Source organism: Lemur catta, chromosome 11 (assembly GCF_020740605.2).
Source record: "Lemur catta isolate mLemCat1 chromosome 11, mLemCat1.pri, whole genome shotgun sequence".
Taxonomy (NCBI): Eukaryota; Metazoa; Chordata; class Mammalia; order Primates; family Lemuridae; genus Lemur; species Lemur catta.
The window spans coordinates 45,661,164-45,676,278 of NC_059138.1; the positions used below are offsets into that span (position 1 = coordinate 45,661,164).

At 35.2% G+C, this 15,115-nt stretch overlaps 1 protein-coding gene across 2 annotated transcripts in view; it reads right to left on the reverse strand.

The window, feature by feature from the left end:
* The window catches only part of PCLO (piccolo presynaptic cytomatrix protein), a 348,144-nt gene that overhangs the window by 308,487 nt on the left and 24,542 nt on the right, over positions 1-15,115 (reverse strand). For both annotated transcript variants that reach the window (XM_045564481.1, XM_045564480.1), the window contains exon 3: positions 8,619-10,022. In XM_045564481.1, coding sequence (XP_045420437.1) covers positions 8,619-10,022 — 1,404 coding nt within the window. The remainder of the gene's footprint in view (positions 1-8,618; positions 10,023-15,115) is intronic.

The window sequence follows — 15,115 nt, forward strand, 5'->3', positions numbered from 1 at the left end:
CTACACCTTACTTTTCAAAATTGACAAGACAGATGTGATTCACAGTTCTATAATCTAACATACAACATTGTGCATGCCCCCAAATTAAATTTGGTGGTATTTTAGGTCCTAACTTCTTTCCAGGAAAATTTTTATTTTTAAACCTAATATGTATATACACACACACATATGCACACATGCATGCACACAGATACACAGGTATATGCACATATACATATATGTATATGTAGATAAATTTTCCCACATTAATAAATATTAAACTAAAATGCATTATTTCAATTACTTATATGAATATCTAGCATTACTTTTTTCTCAAATAGTAAATTAGGTCTACAATAAGTAGTATGTAATGCAGTAATCCACCATGTAAATTACATTATAAGTAGTATAGACTGTCATATTTAGATCAGGAATATTATTTTGGCATCTGATTTGATGAATTTTGCCATCTGATCTGGTGGATTTCTATAATTCAATAACAGTGTAATCTCAGAGTTATGCTAAAAATCTAGATATCCAGGTATAAGCTCAAAGGCCTCCTGGGAGATTCATTGCAAACAAGAAGACACCATGACACACAGTCATCACGCTGACCAAAATAACTACCAAAGAGGCCCTCCTACCAGCTGTAAGGCTAAAGAAACAGGTAACCTACAAAGGAAAACCCATCAGAATAACAGCAGACTTGTCAACGGAGACCTTACAAGCAAGAAGAGACTGCGGCCCCATTCTCACTCTTCTCAAACAGAATAATGCCCAGCCTAAAATTTTTTACCATTCAAAACTAAGTTTCGTATACTAAGGAGAAATAAAGACATTCTCAGACAAGCAAAGTCTGAGGGAATTCATCTAGACAAGACCTACCCTCCAGGAAGTACTCAAAACAATGTTACACATGGATCAGCACAATAAACACTCACGAATATAAAATCATCCAAAAGCTAAAGGTCAAAGGCCAGATACCACAATGGCTCAAGAGAGAAAACAAAACAACAAAATTCAACCCAACAGGATTAACAAAAATCTGCCCCACTTATCAATTCCCTCCATAAATGTGAATGGCTTGAACTGCCCGCTAAAGAGACATAGGCTGGATGAATGGATAAATACACACAAGCCAAGTATCTGCTGTCTTCAGGAAACACATCTAACCCACAAGGATGCATTCAGACTCAAGGTGAGGGGATGGAAAACAATATTTCAAGCAAATGGAAGCCAAAAGAAAGTTGGTGTGGCAGTTCTGCTTTCAGATAACTTAGTCTTCAAATCAGCAAAAGTAACGAAAGACAAAGATGGTCACTATATAATGGTGAAGGGTACAATCCAACAAGAAGATATAACAATTCTAAATACTTATGTGCCTAACTCAGGTACACCCAGATTCATAAAGCAAATTCTACTTGATCTAAACAAAATGATAAACAGCAATACCGTAATAGCCAGGGATTTCAACACTCCTCTGAAAGAACAAGACAGTTCCTCCAAACAGAAAATAAACAAAGAAACAATGGACTTAAACAGAATTCTAGAACAAACGGGTCTGACCAATGTTTACAGAATATTCTACCCCAAAACCACTGAATATACGTTTTTCTCATCAGCTCATGGGACATTCCTAAGATTGACCATATCCTAGGCCACAAAGCATATCTCAAAAAAATTTAAAAAATGTTTCAAAATCTCAAATTCTTACATGTGTCATTGTTTGTAACCATTATAAAACAAGCAAAAAGCAATAAAAGTCATGTTTAAATAGATACTAAATTATTTACAGAAGTGCATGGAGAGGAGGAAACTATTCATTTTCCTCCAAAAGCTTCACTACTGTATGGATTGCAATAAGGAAGAACACTACTTTTGTGATTAATGTTATTGAAATAGAGTTTTAAAAGTAAAATGAATGGCCATCAAGAAAAGAAAGGAAGAAAATACAGGACTGATATATTCAATTTCATATATTCTGCATTTCTGAATCTTCTGGTAGCAACTGATTCAAAAGCCAAAACTTTTCACCAAAAACCACAGGGATAGTATAAATAGTCCCAAGAGTACTGAAAATAATAGAGGAATCCTTTGGAACCAGAAGGGTAAGTAGAGAATATAAGACATCCAGAACTAAAGGTTGGTATGGCTACAGTATATTATTAGATAGTACATATATGGCTTACAGATGATTAGCAAGACCTAGGAATTTTGATCTTTAGGCCAGCACCAGGCATCAGCAGTGTATCTTTGGATAATGAGAGCCCTGAAATCAATCTACTTGGCAGAGCATGCAAAAATAACCAGTTATCTTGTGTAACATATCCAGGTGCAACAAGTTTAAACCTAGAAGAGATAATTAGATTGCAACAAATACAAGAATATTCATGTTTTTCTCACACAGAGAGAAAGAAATATATTCTACATGGCAGTATAATATAGGGCATACATATGCAATTGCCAAGTTAAATGTTGAAAAGGCAGTGGTAACAGCAATATTTAAGGAACAAAAACCTTACACAATATTAATTGGACCTGAATGAATTCAGAACAAGCCAAAGGAAACCTTACAGCCTTTATACATTTTAAAAATATTAATTACTACCCACAAAGACAACAATCAGATTAGTGGGGCAAGGATAAAGCCCAAGACCAGGGAAATAAAAAGAAATGGCTTCAGGTGGGAGCCTGTGACCAGTAAGAAAGAATGAGTCATCAAATAAGAACAATACTAACCCAATATTCTAAAATATTATTATTTTAATATATAATCAACACAAGTTATTTTTGAGATATTTCACATTTTTGTACTAAGTCTTTGAAATCCAATGTGTATTTCACACTTACAGCATATCCTTATTTGAGCTAGCCACAGTGCTCATTAGCACATGTGGACAGTGACTATTACTTCAGACAGCGCATCTCTAGAAAAACAGTAGCATATGTGCAAAGAACATATGGATTATGTTAGAATATTAATTGATACAACCACTTAAGGATGTGAATAACCTATGACCCAGCAATTCTATTTCTCAGAAGGTAACAAAAAGACTGTAGAAAAACACAGATAGAAGCAAAGATCCAACTCCCACCAGCACCACCACCAATGGAACACTGAGACATCTATCATTTTCAGGGAGTAAAGTCTTTGCATGCATTGGCAGGAATATAATAGCATTTCTTCCAACAGGAACAAATATGTTTTATACTCTCAGTCAATATATATGAAGGCAGGGACATCATTTGATCACTGAATCACACGTTTTCACCTATGAATGTCAGTCAGTGGACTTAGCTGGAAAGAAAACTTGTACAATATGCTGGCCTCTGTGCTTCTGAGCCTCTAATTCTGCTTCACTAAATTCAACCATGTAACTAACATAGCCATTATCCTGTAGGCCCCAAATTTTACCTGGATATGTAAATTTGCACATATTTATAAATTTGTTGTATTAAGATCCTAGCAATTATCAACTGACACAACTTATAGGTATGAAAGCACAGACCAAGTGGCACTTGTTATCTAGTTCCCTAGGTTATTTAAACACAGTCTAATAAAGAGACCACTGACTCAACCTCTGACATAAACCTTTGTGGCTTGACAGCTATATCTCTCTGGTACTTATTCTCCTAATCTCTAAAATATGTATAAAACCTACCCCACAGGGTTTTTGTGAGAAAAGTGCCTGGTACAATGCCTCTTACATAGGCCTACTCAAAAACCAGCCCTGTTAGAATAAAAAGCAGCAGAATGACTGATATCAATTCACCTCTTCAAACACTGTCTGCATAATGTTTTGTCTGGATCATAATTAGAATCATCTATTTACATTTAATGTCTAAAATAAAAAAATACTTTTGGTAATAAAAAATACAAATCAAACCAAAAATATGATAGTATTTTTAGACTTCCAAATTCACAAATATTATTTTAAATAATATTATTCAAGTTTGGAGATGCTGTAGTGAGAAAGAAATCACATACACTAGTGGTGACAATATTAACTTGCTACCACATCCCCAAATAGAATCTGATACTCCAGGGTTCTTATTCCTTGGTTTAGTAACCCTAGTACAAATAAGCTTTCCTTGGGAAATAGATAAAAATACAAATATTTATGTCCCAAATGTTCACCTTGTATATAATTAAAAAGTGACAACCTAAATCCCTGATAAGAGGTAAATGTGTATAGCAAAACATACATCCATAGAACTGAGTAATAAGTAAACATTTTTAATGATATTTAAGGTGTTTAATAAAATGAGGGAATGTTACATGTTTCTTAAGATATAGAACTAACATACAGAGCAGAATATTAACTATGTAAAATGCATAGAAAATGGGAACTAACGGGGAAATTACTTTTTTGTTTAAATTTACTTTTTAAAAATCTCTTTATATTAAACTATTTGACTATTTGACTGAATATCACTCAATAAAAAAGTAACATCAAATTTTCCTAAAAATTAATGACTAAATTTTTTTTTTCTAGAAACCAGCATATAAACTTTCTTATGTCAGTTAAAAAAAAGTGCCATCAGGTGTCCTTCTTTGACACGGATGTCAGAAATTTTCAAGTAGAATATAGAGCTCCATTAGATTTGAAACTGGTTATTGGTGGAATTCTTTTCTCCTTATCGATTTTTGATCATTTTTTTAGCCTTTAATTTCTTATGGATGTGTATGTTTGTGTGTGTATACTTAAATGCTTTTTAGTTTTAGATATATGCTTTTTAAAAACAGTAATGGTCATTAAAGCAAAAAGAAGATACCATGTATTTGCCAAACTAAGAAATGCAGCATTACCCCACTAGGCCATCTTTGATAATTTGATGGAGAATGCAGAAGCCACTCTACCCAGAGAGCAAAGATCTGAAGGGGTATCAGTTATACCTCTGGGTTTTAATCAGCTCAAAGGGCTCATTTGTCATCTAGTGATAAATACATGCTAGCAATTCCCACATCATTTAAGCCAGGTATACTTATCTTTCCAAGGAAGCAAAATAATGACTCTAAGACTTCCTGAAACATGAAGAAGCATATTTAATTTTAAGTCTTATTTTCACGGTAAAAAGATACTTTAGAAAAGGGTGGTTAAAAATAATAAAATAAATACTATGAGTAATTTTGATTCCTTTTGCATTTGAACTGAGCCAGAATGATTAACACTAGGTAAATTGATTGCCAATTTAGGCGGTTTTTCTCAGCATGCTTCCAAATTCTATAAGACTAGCTCTTTCAGAAAGCCCCACTGCCACTTTTAAAACTCCTTCCAGGACAAGATATTCCCTGAGTTGGCAGAAATTAAAGCCTAAAAGAATTGTCTCTTGTACTCAGAGGTTAATGGATTATAGCACTATTTATACAAATTAGACATCAAACAGTTAACCAGAGAAGCTTAGGCTGAGGTCTAGCTGCACCCAGGGGCCAGCAGGCAGCCTTTGGCACTCCTTGGGGGCAGCTGGGATGTTGTGTATGACAGGAAACAACCTTAGTGACAGGTATGTTTGATTAATGAGGGGGGAAGTTCCCCAATCTATAAAAACTATGATGATCTCTTCTCACCACCAGAGAAAGAGAATAGCAAAAGGGAGTGGAGCCAGTGTGCCACTAGCAGAAAAAAAAGAAGCCCTACCTCCTAGTGATTAGGATAGGAAAGGCAGAGGCTCATAATAGAGAGTTAAATATGCTCTGTTAAAAAATAAATAGAAATCATTGAATCCTTTCTTGAGAAATACCATATCTTTGCACTTCAGGCATAAAGTTTGAGTTTCTCTGAAACTAGCACAAAATTACAGTAGTACCCAGCCAAGCAGAAAATATTGGATCACAAGAAAATATCACAAGCAGAAATGAAGAAAACATAGAAACTGAACATGGATCTAGAAGGAGATGCTTTCCTATGAACACTGAGATCACACCACGAATTAAGCCTATGAATCATATTTAGAGTTTGCTGGATTTATATACATCTGTATATAAGTATGTATATGTACGTGTGTTTATATTTATGTACAGATGTATATACAAGCACATACACACACATATGCACACACATTGTGCCATTCTTTTCAACCAACTACTTCCACCATTTCTCCAAAGTCCTGTGGGTAATAATAGAAACCATTTGAACAGGGACTAACTTAACTAACCTTCCTTCACTCCCTTGATGCCAGGCCAGCCAGTGGACTTACCTAGAAACCACCTAGAAACCAGAGGTCCTCCAGACTCGATATTAACTGAAAATTTCATATAGATTAGCACAGTCAAAATGAGCCATGAATACTAGTTGCTTTTGTTACAGATTGTCTTCCTTTCTGAAACTTGATCTTCTAAACTCAAAGAAATTACAGTAGAGCAAAATAATTTGAGCAGTGACAGATTGTCTAAATCCCACAGATCATATTAAAATAGGCCCTCATCTAAACTTCATTTAAATACTTGAGACTATTTAGATTTTCAAACTATGCAAACTGAAATTCCACACACACTCTTGAGTAACTCTGCTTTATTCAAGAAATCTCCTTTCCAAATTACTGCTTCCAAAATATCATTTACCAACACACAGAAAATGAAAGATTTCCCTGGAAGGTTTGTTGTCTCTCTACCCAAGGAGCTCTCTTTCCCTACTTTCAAACATTGACAGAATTCTATTAATCATTATAACCCAAATGTACACATATACACATGTCCACATGCATATACATATATAATATTGTAAATTATAAGTTATAGTCCTCAATTCATACTATACACGTGTTATTTTATACTGTGTAGAAAATACACTTTAAATGTAGAGTTATAGTTTTGATATTAATGTTGCAGGTTTTTTTACAACTATTTCAATTAACTACATTGTGCTGATGTCATAAGGCACCCCATTAAGGGGTACAATTTTTTAAATACATAAAATAATACAATTGTATTGGGGAAAACAAAAGTTTCCTCTTCATGAATGCACAACCAAAAACTGCTCTTCTAAAAATATTAAAAAATCATGGTTTTTTTTTTTTTTGCTTTTACTTTGAATCTAAAACACTATAAGTAATAATTCCAGCTGTTACCACTCATCAAGTACTGAAAGAAACCAAATTTTATTTACCTTTAAAATGGATCTTAGTTAACATTGTTCATCACAGCTAAAGAAGAATAAAATCTGCATAAAACTTTAGCAACAATACTTTCATATGATGGTAATTAGATCAAAGCAACCTAATGTCTTTTTAAAGTAAAAAATAAAACTTTTCTATTGTTCATTCTTAAAAAATTATTGAATGCAAAAATACCACCAAACACAAAAAAACTCTAAAGCTTCTTTTATATAGATGCTAAAAACCTATTCAATTTTTCCATTATAATGAATTACAAAATCAAATACAGTGGAGTGAAATGATTTGTATTTTTGATTTGTATATAAGCAATGAACAATTATTTTAAATTAATTCCCAAAATGTTTATTGAAACATTACTGTTACTTATCTAAGGTAGCAATGATTGATTGTTTAATCTCTTAAGTCTCCTAATATCCAAATATTCTAAGAAGTCTATGCTACTAATATTAAAGATTAATTCTTTTATAACTGTATTAGGTAGAAATTCACCATCTGTGTATTGGTCATTTACATTGTGAAAAATGCATTCTTGTCACTCCATAAAAAAATCCTTCACATGGCCAGGCACGGTGGCTCACGCCTGTAATCCTAGCACTCTGGGAGGCTGAGGTGGGTGGATCGCTCAAGGTCAGGAGTTCAAGACCAGCCTGAGTGAGACCCCGTCTCTACTAAAAATAGAAATAAATTATGTGGACAACTAAAAATATATATAGAAAAAATTAGCCGGGCATGGTGGCACATGCCTGTAGTCCCAGCTACTCGGGAGGCTGAGGCAGTAGGATTGCTTAAGCCCAGGAGTTTGAGGTTGCTGTGAGCTAGGCTGATGCCAAGGCACTCACTCTAGCCCGGGCAACAAAGTGAGACTCTGTCTCAAAAAAAAAAAAAAATCCTTCACATTAATCACAGAAATTCATATATCTTTTTTCTTACCACAATGCCTAGTAAAGTGCTGTATTACATGGCTGCCATGTAATATCTCCAACAGAATTATAAAAAGCCTAGACATAACATATTTGAACCATCATTTTCTACTAGGCAACATTATTAACTTATACAAAATTCTTCACAGTTTTTGCAAAATAACAGACTTTATGTTGTTTATGGATCTTCAACCAACCAAATTTCTTTTATTAATGTACTAAAGTGACTGGAGGATTAGATTCTATGAGAACAGTAAATTACAACTTTTATTTGGAGTTTACATGTTAAAACCAAATAGTTCTCAAAAGCTATGGGTCTTTAATCTATGAATAATTAGATCACTGCTATTTCAATTAAATAATGAATTTAATAAATTATTTAATTTAGCTTATTTCATCATCCTACTTGTTCATTAATGCAGAAAATTAGAAATAACATAAACACTTAATAAGAAGGTAAGCATGTAATAACTGAAACTTTTGTAAGGTATCAATATTGTTTCTTTCACTAGAAATGCATTTTTGTTTCAGAAATTTGGCCTCCAAAACATTTCAGAATAAACTGATATATTGACAGCCGTATGTAATGTATGTATTGCTTACCTCAGTCAAGTGTGGCGTAGGGTTAAATCCACAGAGATTACACACTCGATTCTTGCATTCGGTGCAAGTATTGAAGTTGGGAGGATCCTGAGAACCTATGTTGAGTTCAGTTTTGCAAAGAGGACAGACTGATTCTGGTTTGGGGGTTTTCTCTGGTTTGGGGGGAAGAACAGCCTTTTGAGGCTCAGCTGGTGAAGGTTTACTGTCCTTAATAGGTGGAGGCTTCTTTTCTGTTTCTGTTCTTTTTACCGTCAGAACTTGTTCAGCTTTGGGTTCTAATTTTTCAGCTACTGGGGCTTTTGTTTCCTTTTTCGCAGGTGCAATCTTTGCAGGTGCTGGTGGTGTCTGACCAGTGGATTTGGGTGGCCCCTGAGAAGTAGGTGGCTGTGAAGGGAGAGGGACTTGTTTTGCTGGTGCCCCTGGCCCACTTTGTGAATGAGGTCCAGGCTGGCCTGCTGTGGCAATTAAATTTGATGCCTGGCTGAAAATTGATGCTCCAAACCCAAAAAGTTTCCCTGTCACAGTTTCTTGAGGAGTTGTAGGCTGTGATTTAGGAGCATCAGTAATACTTCCCAGGTTCAGACTGAAACGTCTCGACTGCTCCTGAGGCTTTGGGGGCTGTTGAGATGTGGGGACAGTTTGCCCAGTGGTAGGTCGTGGGCCAGGGGGTGATGGTGACCCTTTTGGCATTGGCTTGGCATCGGGTTTAGGACTCATTTTGGTTTGTGCTTTCTTAGGTTCTTCTTTCTTCTGAACTGGATCAACTTGTTTTTCATCTTTGCTCTTTGAACTAGGCCCAGGATGTGAAATAATTTTTGAATCTGATGCAGGTCGAGGTATGGCTTGAGCATCAAATGGGGTGACTTTTTCTCCTGTTGGTGGAAAACTTTGTGAAGGTTTGGCAGAGTCCACTTTTAGAGGAGGGGTTGTTTTCTCTTGAACCTGCGGCTGTACTTTGGAGCTTGGAATATCAGGTTTTGTTGCCAAGGATAAAGATACAACGTCCGGGGGTGGCTTTACTGTCTTGGGCTGCTTTGGTTTATCATCAGCAACAGGGTCCTTGGCCTGCTCGGATGGGATAGAAGGCTCTTTGGGAGGGGCTGGCTTGGACGAAGACTCTGCCACAGGAGGCTGCTTGGCAGTGGTTGGGGGAGAGCCATGAAGGGTTGGTTGTTTCACTAGTGGTGGTGGCTTTTTAGACTCAGGTGCCTTGGAAATGTCCTGTTTCGGTGCAGTATCCTTCTTTGGGGAAGTCTGCTGTGACTGTGGGGATGATTTGCTCACTGCTACTGTGGGAGTAACAGGGGCAGTCTTCAGTTTGGGCTGGGGTGAGGATGGAATTGGAGCCAGATCACCTCCTAGAGCTCTTTGCATCTGACAGTTTAAACAAAGCCACTCTTTTATCTAGAAATAATACAAAAAAAAAAATGGTCACTGAGATAATAATACTGTAAAAACACAAATATCTTTTCAAAATGCACGCTGCCATTTGAAACTATGTCTCTCACCATTCAAAGCATAAAATATAGGCCAAATTATTTTCATTAATTTATAAAAGGTTTATTTACATTAAAATATAATTGATAAGCCTCTGAGACCAAAGCACCCTATATTTTAACAAAACTAAAAAGTGAAAATCAAAATATAGTTTTATGTTTCTTCCAATGTTAATTTTGCTATTATTCTTTGCCTTTGATTTACTTAAATTCTGATTACTCTCAGAAATAGAAAACCATGCATAATAAAAAACAAGTTTAACATATTAGATTCCATAAATAAATTATGTCAGAAATTTTTTCTATTGTTGGCTCATAAACAGTTTTAGGTATACAGCCAAGAGTAGGCTTGTTAAATTATGAACACATTGGCAATTTTTTAAATTAGCAAAGCATTACTTTCCCTTCCAAGGCAACATACTCAAACATGTGAAAACAAATTTTTAAGCATTCTGGGTTAGAAAGAGAATATTCTCTGTAAAGAAAGTAAACAAAAAATAATAGCATTCCCTCAAATTATAAATGTGATTTAACAGAGAAAACATTGTTTCCTTATAAATTTTATGAACATACTTGAAAGAACAATGTAAATAATGTAGATATTTGACTGGTGATATATGTGTGTGTGTGAATGACAGAGAGATGTATATATGTGAGATATACATTATATGTGTATATATATGTGTGTGTATGTAAATACATATACACACAATTGCAAATACTCTTCTCATACTGCATCCATTGTGAAAAGAAGCTGTTGAATATAATACTGTATTTTAGAAGATAATTTAAAAGTACCTATGTTTACCATTATTTTTCCAAAACAATGTTTGCTTATTAGAGATTATTTTAAATATGTCCAAAATAATTTAGAATGTAGAATTTTACCATGATCCAATCCTCTCTACCCAAAGTAACCAATGTTAAGAGTTTGGCACTGAAGTTCTTCATACAGAATAACGCACAAAGAAAAAAAATAAATATGTGGAGTAAAAGCACCAGAAAAATTTCTCACAGTACAAAATCACAAAGTGGATTAGGGCAAGATGGCTGACCAGAGACACCAGCCGTCAGAGTTTCTCAGCAAGTAGGAGAAGTTTTAGATGAAAGAGAAAAAATGAACAAAAAGCAAACACAGATTGGGTGTGGGTATGAGGGAAGGGTGCCAGAACCTTCAGGAGACTCCATGGGAAGAAGTCATGGAACAGAACAGGAAGGAGCAAGGTATCGGCATAGATTGACCCCCAAGAGGATTGGAGTCAAGCGAGAGGGGTAGGACAGGCAGTTTGTTTCTCCCTCCCTCACATCTCTAACAGTTGGAGGGTTCCCAAGCTGCTGGAGAGACTTTCTGCCCATAATTCAACAAGAAGATACAACAATCCTAAATATTAATGCACCTAACACAGGAGCACCCACATTCATAAAGCAAACCCTACTAGATCTAAGTAAAGAAATAAACAGCAACATAGTAATTGCTAGAGACTTGAAGACCCCACTGACAGAACTGGACAGATCATCCAAACAGAAAATAAAGAAAAAAACACTGGACTTAAATGTGACACTAGAATAAATGGGCCTAACAGATTTACAGAACATTTAACCCCAAAACTACTGAATATACATTCTTCTCATCAGCACATGGAAGATTTTTCAAGACTGATCATATCCTAGCCACAAACATGGCCTGACAAATTAAAAACAAATAGAAATCATACCACCTATCTTCTCAGACCACAGTGGAATAAAACTAGAAATCAACTCCAAGAGAACCATTCAATTCTATACAAAGTCATGGAAATTAAACAACCTGCTGCTGAATGATTATTGGATCAATAATGAAATTAAGATGAAAATTAAGATTCCTTTAAGTCAATGACAAAGGAGACACAAGCTATCAAAATCTATGGGATACAGCAAAAGCAGTCCTAAGGGGAATATTCACAGCCTTAAATGCCTATATCAAAAAGATAGTATGATCACAAATTAACAATCTAATGACATGACTCAAAGAACTAGAAAAGGAAGAGCAAACCTAACCCAAAGCCAGCAGAAGAAAAGAAACAACTAAGGTTAGAGCAGAACTTAACGAAATCAAAAAGAAGAAAACCATACAGAAGATCAATGAAACAAAGAGTTAGTTGGTTCTTTGAAAAGATAAACAAAATGGGTAGAACTCTTGCTAGATTATCCAGAAATAGAAAAGAAAGGACTCAAATCAGCTCAATTAGAAATAAAAAAGGAGATATTACAACAGATACCACAGAAATACAAAATATCACCTGAGAATACTATGAAATTCTCTATGCACATAAACTTAAAAATGTAGAGGGAAAGGACAAGTTTCTGAAAACACACAACCTCCCAAGATTCAATCAGGAAGATACAGAACTCCTGAACAGACTAATAACAAGCAATGGGATTGAAGCAGCAATAAAAAATCTTCCAACAAAAAAAAAGCCCCACACTAGATGGATTCACAGTCGAATTTTACCAGACCTACAAAGAAGAGTTGGTATCCATTCTGCAGAAATTATTCCATGACATCAGGAAGGAGGGAATCCTCACCAACTCATTCTACAAAGCCAGTATCACCATGATAACAAAGCCAGGAACGGATACAACAACAACAAAAAATAAAACTACAGACCAATATCCCTTATAAATATAGACATAAAAATCCTCAATAAAATACTAGCAAACCAAATTCAACAGCATATCAAGAAAATAATCCCCCATGACCAAGTGGGCTTCATCCCAGGGATGCAAAGATAGTTCAACATACATAAATCAATAAATGTGAATCACCACATAAAGAGAAGCAAAAACGAAGATCACATGATCATCTTAATAGATGCAGAAAAAGCATTCAACAAAATCCAGTGCCATTTCATGATAAAAAACCCTCAAGAAACTAGGCATAGAAGGAACATGGCTCAAAGGTATAAAAATGGTATATGACAAACCCACAGCCAGCATCACACTGAGTGGGGAAAAATTGAAAGCATTCCCACTAAGACCTGAAACAAGACAAGGATGCCCACTGTCACCACTTCTATTCAACACAGTGCTGAAGTCCTAGCCAGAATAATCAGGCAAGAGAAAGAAATTAGGGTATCCAAATTGGGAAAGAGGAGATCAAACTATTGCTTTTTGCAGATGATATGATCTTATATCTAGAAAACCCTAAAGATTCCACCAAGAGACTCCTGGAATCGCTAAGTAAATTCAGAAAAGTCTTAGGTTACAAAATCAATATACACAAATCAGTAGCATGCCTATATACCAATAACAGTCAAGCTGAGAATCAAATCAAAGACTCAATACTACTCACAATAGCTATAAAGAAAATAAAATGCACAGGAATATACTTAATTCAGGAAGTAAAAGAACTCTACAAAGAGAATTATGAAATGCTGAGGAAAGAAATCACAGATGATACAAACAAGTGGAAAAACATATCATGCTCATGGATTGGTGGAATCAACATTGTTGAAATGTCCATACTATCCAAAGTGATTTACAGATTCAATGCAATCCCCATCAAAATACCAACATCATATTTCACAGATCTAGAAAAAATAATTCTCCACTTCGTGTGGAACCAGAAAAGAGCCCAAATAGCCAAAGCAATCTTATGCAAAAGGAACAAATCAGGAGGTTTCACATTACCAGACTTCAAACAAGGCTTACAAGGCTATAGTAACCAAAACAGCATGGTATTGGCACAAAAATAGAGACATAGTCCAATGGAATAGAACAGAAAACCCAAACATAAAACCATCTACATACAGCCAACTAAATGTACTGGGGAAAAGAAGTCCTATTCGATAAATGGTGCTGGGAAAATTGGATAGCCACATACAGAAGAATGAAATAGGATCTGTATCTCTCACCACTCACAAAAATTAATTTAAGATGGATAAAGGACTTAAGTGTAAGGCATGAAACCATAAGAATTCTTAAGGAAATGTTGGAAAAACTCTTCTAGATATCAGCCTAGGCAAAGAATTTATGAAGAAAACCCCAAAGGCAATCACAGCAACAACAAAAATAAATAAATGGGACTTGATTAAATTAAAAAGCTTCTCCATAGCCAACAGAGAAAATAAACAACCTACAGAATGGGAGAAAATATTCACAAGCTATACATCTGATAAAGGATTAATAACCAGAATCTACAATGAACTCAAGGAAATCAGCAAGAAAAAAATCAAACAACCCCATTAAAAAGTAGGCAAAAGACATGAAACAGAAGCTTCTCAAAAGAAGATAGACAAATGGCCAATAAACATATGAAAAATGCTCAATGTGACTAATTATCAGGGAAATGCAAATCAAAACCACAATGAGATATCACCTTATCCCAGTCAGAATGGCTTTTATTAAAAAGTTCAAAAACAATAGATGCCAGCATGGTTGCAGAGAGAAAGAAACTCTTATACACTTTTGGTAGGAATACAAATTAGTACAACCTGTTTGGAAAACAATATGGAGAGTCCTTAAAGAACTAAAAGTCAACCTACCATTTGATCCAGCAATCCCACTACTGGGTATTTACCCAAAGAAAAAGAAGTCATTTATTAAAAAGACATCTGCACACAAATGTTTATTGCGGCATAATTCACAATTGCAAAATATGTGGAATCAACCAAATGTCCATCAATTCATGAGTAGAATAACAAAATGTGGTACATGTATACCACAGAATACTACCCAGCCATGAAGGAGGATGACTTAATGCCTTTTATAACAATTTGGATGGAACTGGAGACCATTATCCTAAGTGAAGTACCTATAGAATGGAAAAACAAGCACCACATGTACTCATTATTAAATTGGAACTAACTGATGAGCACATATGTGCATAGACGGAAATAAACCTCAAAGGAAATCAAGGAGGGGAGGTGGGGAGGAGGGGATGGGCAAAAACCTACTTAAAGGGTACAATAAACACATTTGGGTGACAACACACTTTTAACCCTGACTCAAGCATTACAAAAG